Source organism: Musa acuminata, chromosome BXJ2-2, assembly GCF_036884655.1.
Source record: "Musa acuminata AAA Group cultivar baxijiao chromosome BXJ2-2, Cavendish_Baxijiao_AAA, whole genome shotgun sequence".
Taxonomy (NCBI): Eukaryota; Viridiplantae; Streptophyta; class Magnoliopsida; order Zingiberales; family Musaceae; genus Musa; species Musa acuminata.
The window spans coordinates 32,745,763-32,752,849 of NC_088339.1; the positions used below are offsets into that span (position 1 = coordinate 32,745,763).

The 7,087-nt window shown below is 40.4% G+C and overlaps 1 protein-coding gene across 3 annotated transcripts; it reads left to right on the forward strand.

The window, feature by feature from the left end:
• The first annotated feature begins 41 nt into the window (after positions 1-41).
• On the forward strand, positions 42-6,509 carry LOC135606157 (cytochrome b561 and DOMON domain-containing protein At3g61750-like). Of its 3 annotated transcripts, none has more exons than XM_065096989.1 (6): positions 42-870; positions 2,800-3,263; positions 4,027-4,178; positions 4,286-4,530; positions 5,093-5,391; positions 6,032-6,509. In XM_065096989.1, the coding sequence occupies exons 2-6, from the start codon at positions 2,844-2,846 to the stop codon at positions 6,290-6,292; spliced, it is 1,377 nt and encodes a 458-aa protein (XP_064953061.1). In that variant the 5' UTR covers positions 42-870; positions 2,800-2,843; the 3' UTR covers positions 6,293-6,509. The 3 variants fall into 3 exon arrangements, with proteins under 3 accessions (XP_064953061.1, XP_064953062.1, XP_064953064.1); XM_065096990.1 differs by having other exon boundaries at positions 5,102-5,391; XM_065096992.1 differs by having other exon boundaries at positions 5,105-5,391.
• Positions 6,510-7,087: the final 578 nt, after the last annotated feature.

The window sequence follows — 7,087 nt, forward strand, 5'->3', positions numbered from 1 at the left end:
ACGCAACAAACAGTTCCTCAACCTGTCTGTGCTTCATAGGCGACGAGTAAGTGGGAAGGATAGGAAAAGTGCTTTGGTTGGTCCATTTGATCTCCGATTAAGAAAGAACAGAGAAGAAGCTGAGACGGTGAAACCAACCGGTCTACGGTGGAAGTGCATGAACAGTTGCTGTGTTCTTCATTGAATTTTAGGTGATGCATGTCGGTAACATGGAAGCTACTCATTCGTCCTCTGCTCTTTTCTTTGGCAGCGTAAGTAAATACATGATTCGTCCGGTGATGATTAGATGATGCGGTGGAGTTGGGTCTTGTTCTCATCAGTGTTCTGATGCTTCTCCACCAGTAAGAGGACAGTGTACCGAAGGATACGTACTACAACTTGTTGTCACTTTGACCTTTGGAAAGGCTCCACAGATGTCGGTGCGCAGACATGCCATGTTCTCTGTGCGCGTCGGCTTCTCCCCGGCCTCCCGCCCGTCGCAACTCTCATATTTGTTTTTCTCCGATACGAAGACAAATCTTGCAAGCTACACCACGTGGTGTAGCTTCGTCCCGAGCGAGCTCGTACAGCTAGTTGAAGGGGACACGAGCAGCAGGTCTGCGAGCGAAAGGGGCCCGACCCTCATCATCGTTTCGAGGTACCTCGATCGTCATTGTCATTTCGTCGAACGCTCGGGAGGGAGGTGGCTACGCTACGAAACACCAGGTCACAACTACTGGTCCACGGCCTTTGCTTCTTCTTTACCTCCCTCTCTCTCTCTCTCTCTCCTGCTCCGAGGGGGATCAACAACGTATGCGGCTTGTTCTGTCTTCCTCGAGGACAGTCTCCATGCTGTGGGCACTGCCACATGAATAGCCAAATGAAAGGGGGGTATGTTAAAAGCTTATAGATATATCAGTCCTCTTCCAATAATTTAAACTTTGCTATGATAAGCTCAAGTCTTTTGTGTGTTTTCTTTGGGTGTTTGATTAAAAATATGGATGCAAGAACTCATTGTTCTTTTTTAATGGTTGCCGGAGATTGGCGTATTTTGTTTGTAAGCTTAGAAACTAAATCTGAGAGGATTGAACTTTAAATCTTCATGGAACTCTAAAAGAGCCATAAATTCCCTCGATATTATTGTGGATATGGGTGAGGGTCGTGATAGTAGGAAACGAATAAATGAATCTGTTCGACTCCATCCATCTCGACCTCGACAGATGATCTACCTATGACGGCCAATTATTAGAATTGAGGTAAGTGAGCTAACACTCTAAACAACATAACCGTTTGTTTTTTTTTTTTCTATTACATTCTCATCTTGTGAGCTAAGAATGCTGCTAATTATATGTTACCCTTTTACCCCACTTAGTTAGACCTTTTTAGCATCTCGATTCTTAAATTTTTAAAAATTTATATTAAAATCTAGATCTATTTACTATAACGTCATCATTTTTTATCAACAAAAGAACAAAAATGATAGACAAAAAGGTAATTTCAATGTCTTAGTTATATTTTCGGTGGTGGCGGATGGCAACGTTACTAGGGGCTGTTGAGGGAGAGCGACAACGTCGATACCAATGCAGATGATGCAGAGCGACGTCGCTTGACAACTACGTCAGTGCTGCTCCGCAACCCCATCCTTCAACTCCAACCTAGTAGGATGACCTTCACTCTCTCCTCAATCACCCGTGTCGTCGTTTTGTGGTTGTTCGTCGAATATCTAGGGCTTCTTCACTCGAGACACCGCCATGGACTCGGAGGTGGAGAGGGAAGAGCTAGAGAGCGAGGAGGCCACAGGGAAGGTAATAAGATTGAGATTGCAGGAAGCACAAAAGGGGGTGGATCGACTGTAGACTTGTGTCGGAGACACGACAACCAACATCGAGAGAGTGGCAAGCAACACAGGTGACCTTGCCAACATGATGAGCCACGAGGAGGTTGGTGTTATGGACGAATGTGTCGTAGGCCCAACAAAGGAAGGTTGCGTCCGACTCGCTTTAGATTGTCACTCTACGTCGGTGTCGCTCGACAATTGCATCAGTGCCGACGCAGATGTAATGTTGTCCTCTTTCTTTATCTCACCTTTCGTCATCGCTCTCCCTCCTCATTCATAACAGCCACCAGCAGCATCGTCATCTGCCACCATCGAAAACTTAACTAGGACGTTGAAATTAACTTTTTTCCCTATCGTTTTCATTCTTCTATCGGTAAAATCGATGACATTATGATAAATGAATATAAATATTTCACTTTCATTACTATATGGATTTCAACATAAATTTTTAAAATGTATAGATCAAGATACTAATTAACACGAGCTAACACTCAATAACTTTTTATTTTGATTACATTATGATAAGTGATCATTTATCAGTTACTAAGAGGACTCACAAACAATTATCCATAAAAAAATTGATACATCCAATAAATAACTATTTTGTAATTGACCTACACGAGGAGTTAGTGATAAAACGAAAAAAAAAGAGAAGATTTTTATTATGACGATAAACCTTTTTTTTTATCGATTTAATCAGAAAAAAATTATGCAATATAAATAAAATGTTTCTTCGATATTTTTTTTATTAAATTGATGTTTACATGACTATGACTCAATTTCATGCGGATCGTATCACCTGAAATTATTCTCTATCACATTAATTGCTCATTTATAAGAAATGATGTTTTGAGTAGATTAGCTCAGTCTGACAACAAAATATAGCAGTAATCAACTTCTGCAAAGAGAGAATCCAACATCTTTAATTGGAATCATTCCACTGTACCAAATACTGCTGATTGATCACATTCTTTATGCTGCAGTGGAAGAAAAGGAAGAAGAAAATTGATAGATAATCTTGTTTGGAATGCTGAGCACTGATAGGATTTATAGTTTTCTTCTACAAACATCTGGCAGTGAGAGAGCAATCATGTTCTCCGGCTACCACCACCACCGCCACCGTCCACCACCGGATGCCATCATTCCCCACCCCCCTCCCCACAATCTTCCCTTGCAAGCAACAGCTCATCTTCCACCTTCTTTTCCCTTCTTTCATGTCTTTGCCGAGCTCTTCCTTCATCTCCACCTGCAATCTCCTCAATCTCAGACTGCAATCCAAATGCTGCGTGGTGCTTATCTCTCTCTGCTCCTCGCATGGGGAGCCATGTCCATGACAGTCCATTCCCAAGTGGATAGCTGCAGCTCAAGCTTCCTTAGCTTCCTCCCTCTTCCCTTTAATGCTTCCCAGCTCAACTGTAGGCCGGTATGGAGAAACTTCATCCTCAGGGTAAACTAATCAACTCATGGATTCCTTTGGATTTGGTCTTTCTTTCTATTTTCAAGCTTTCTATCACAAACAAAATCGACTCTTTTGGGTGTATTCACATGCAAAAATATGGGATTGCTAGGGTTCATTATGTATTGATTGATAAAAGAGATCAGACCTGTTCAGGTCATATGTTTTCATGTTCAAGTTGTGGTGGTAATCTGTCTCCTCAACATCTTATATTTTCATGGCAACAAATCTGCTATCTTCTCCTCAACTAATGTAGAAATAATGTGCTAACACATCTTATATGCTTGAAATGTTCTACTTGTAAACCTCAACCACCATCCAACAACAATCACAAGAATGATCATTCCAACTGTTAATATTGTATTCTCTTTCCTAAATCAGATAGATAATGACCAATTCAAACTGATCATTCTAAGTATTTATCTTTTGTTTCTCATTTCAAATGCTATAATATTAAATGGAACAATTTCTGCTGACAATCTATCGAAATAATAATAATGAGAGAAACTGGAATCCTACTAGTGTGGAAATAATGAAAAGATAAAATACCTTTGATCTACAGCAAGTTGCAGTTCTCCTAACATTTATTGTCTGTAATATGCTTCAAATATTTTACTTGTAAATGTGAACCACCATTCAACATCCATCACAAGAATGATCGTTCAAACTGTTAACATTGTATTCACTTCACTATGAATCAGATCGATAATGACCAATTCACACTTGTAACATTCTGGCTGTTCTTCCCTTTCAGTACTCTCAGAACAGAGACAACACTTTGAGCATCATCCTCTCTGCTGTATATACTTCTGGCTGGGTCGGGATCGGATTCTCAAGCGACGGAATGATGACCGGCGCAAGCGCGATGGTGGGTTGGATCGATATAGGAGGCAGAGCAAACATCAGGCAATTTTTTTTTTCTCTTTTTGGCAAATGATAAGTGCTGAGTTTGGTCCTTGTTATCATCGGTTAAAGTTTTTACCGACTAATCTAGCTAACATCCTCGACACCAGGCAATTCTATTTACGTGGCCAGACTAGTTCGGAAGTGATGGTAGATGAGGGCCAGCTACTAGAAACCGGAGTGGCACCTGCAGTTATTCTCTATGGGAACAACATCTACTTGGCCTTTCAGCTAAATGTTTCAGCTCCTATGGCTCAGCAGTTACTTCTATTCGCCTTGTCAACTGCAACTCCAGTTGAGTTCTACCTTATGGAACATGACGACAAGGCTTCGGTTTCATTCGACTTTTCAGTAGGTGAGTCTTCTTTCTCGGTCACACCAGTGGTTATATTTCTGTGGAATTTATTTTCCGAGTTGATTTATAATGAATGAACATAGTGGACTTCCATAATGGTTTTTTGTTTTTGTGTTGCTGCAACATAGAACCAGGTATTCTTCTTAGATCATAATATCAGTCTAGAGTTGAGATCCTACTCTTTGATTAAGGGATCAAAACGTTATCGGACAAATTTTTACACCTAAGATGAGGGCTCAAAATATTATTTTTATAAATTTAACACAGAGAAACATTGCTCTAGTAGTGGTATATCTAATTACTTACCTTACATGAGTATGCCGAATCTCACCCGATAAATTTCAAAGATGTCGAAATTCACCCTTAGATGAACTAGGTTAAGATTTTAGAACGAAGAACGGAATTCTACTGATACTTGGCATTAGATGTTTGCATTCCTTTGGCCTTGGAACTTTGTCATACATCATTCACATTGACTCACCTGTGTGATGTTTGTACTTCATGCTCATTTGAGTTCTATTGGTTCTTTTTCTCCGGAAAATGATGGCTTACAAGCTTGCAGTTTACATAGCAGGCACTGTAGCTGAACCTTCTTCCTACCCTAATCAGCTGAAGAGGAATCATGGAGCACTGGGCATACTTGGATGGGGAGTGCTGCTACCTGTGGGAGCAGTTGTTGCGAGATACTGTAGACTATGGGATCCAATGTGGTATTACCTTCATGTCATCATTCAATTTGTGGGGTTTCTTGCTGGGTTTGCCGGTGTTGTTGCTGGAATTGCACTTCACCGTAGACTTCATTCGGATGTCGCTTTACACAGAGGCCTTGGCATCTTTATCCTTGTGCTAGGGATTCTTCAGGTCAGTCTTACATATCTAATGACTCCAAACGTGTGTGTTATATCATATCTGAGTAACATATTAAGTCGACACTTATTACCATCTTGATGTTATTGTTATGATGTCCTTCGAACTGTCGAGCAATGGATGGTTTAGATAGAAATGGATTTGGCTTTGCTGATTCTATGCCCTATGAGGACTTGATACATGGTCGGCAACCTATACAAAACAAGTCGATCACCATAGACCATAACAGAATGAATCAGAGATTATTTACTCCAAAACAAGTCGATCACCGTAGACCATAACAGAATGAATCAGAGATGATTTACTCCGTTAGACAATTCTCAAAGTGCGACAAGATTTGCGAATCAGGTTAGGTTGTCTCTGTAATTCGGGATAATGATCGACCTTTGGACTAACAACTTTCTAGACCATGCAATTTATTCTTTATATAACAGGAATTCGAGCCTGTGTTTTGTCGACCTAGTTTACATGTTCTTACACACTTTTATTCGGTGTCATGTTGCCTTGAGTTGTTGCAACTAATTGAATAAACTAGTTTGTATTAACATCTTGATGATACCAAACAAACTATTTGCTCTTCTACTTGTACTTCCATTGATGTGAGTCTCTTCCTTCTTCTTCTTCTTCTGTGCAGGTAACTGCATTTTTCCTAAGACCTGGAAAAGGCTCCAAGATCCGGAAGCATTGGAACTGGTACCATCACTGGGTTGGGAGTTTGGTCGTCTTCCTTGCTGCAATCAACATTGCTCTTGGAATTCAAGTTGGAGAAGCTGGTAACTCTTGGAAAATAGGTTATGGAATCATCCTAGCCATCATCTCGATAGCTGTTGCTCTTCTGGAATCGATGCGGTGGTGGTCAAGATTGTCTGAGAAAACTGAGCCACCGGCATTTTGATCATTGATGGCCTCCAAATTGCAGAGGTGAAAGTGAGACTTGGAGGCTTGTGATGGTGGTACTCCCATGTCCGAGAAGAAGTGAGTGGATTTGTGTACTGCAACTGCTTCAACTCAGTTTGACATCCTGCAATTCTTATGGAAAGTTCTATATGTCTTGACAAATCTTAGCTTCTGTATCAAAGTTAGTAAGATGGAACATGAGGCTAAGATGTTTATGTTTCCCGTATTCCCCTTCAGTGAAGAACAGCAAGGATAAGAGTATACTAATCCTGCTACTAATTAGCAAAATGTTTTCTAGTTTTGATTGATCTGCATGTGCCCTATGTAAGCAAAACAGGTTCATGTAAAACAAATTCAAGAGCATGCAGCGGAATAGATTTATCTATTTAGAGCAGAATGTTTTCTAGTGTCAATTGATCTGCAAGTGTGCTGCTCTCCTTCATGAATGGTTATGGCAGCTTCAGCTTGCTGTTAGTAGAACAGTGTCACTTTCCCAAGCTCATTGAAATGTTCTCTCACAAGTAGTTTAGTAATGCTCTAGTAAATGAGACTTGTAATACAATTGAGACATTTTACTGATGATTAACACCATTTGGGAGAATCTTGTTCAGAGGCATAATTGGCTGACATAGATCAGAGTAGATTTAGCACATGAACTTGTAGCTAATTCAGGAGTACAATTGCATGGTCCCCGGAAAATTCTTCCTACCACCACAGTAGATGGTAAGATTATATGCCAAGGACTTCTCATTTCATGAGTGTATCTTTTGGAACCATTTTGATTCTTTCAACT

Coding starts and splice junctions, on each gene's coding strand:
- LOC135606157 (XM_065096989.1), top strand. CDS start 2,844: ATGCTGAGCACTGATAGGATTTATAGTTTTCTTCTACAAACATCTGGC. Junction 4,179..4,285: donor GGAGGCAGAGCAAACATCAG/GCAATTTTTTTT, acceptor CCTCGACACCAG/GCAATTCTATTTACGTGGCC. Junction 5,392..6,031: donor TTGTGCTAGGGATTCTTCAG/GTCAGTCTTACA, acceptor TCTTCTGTGCAG/GTAACTGCATTTTTCCTAAG.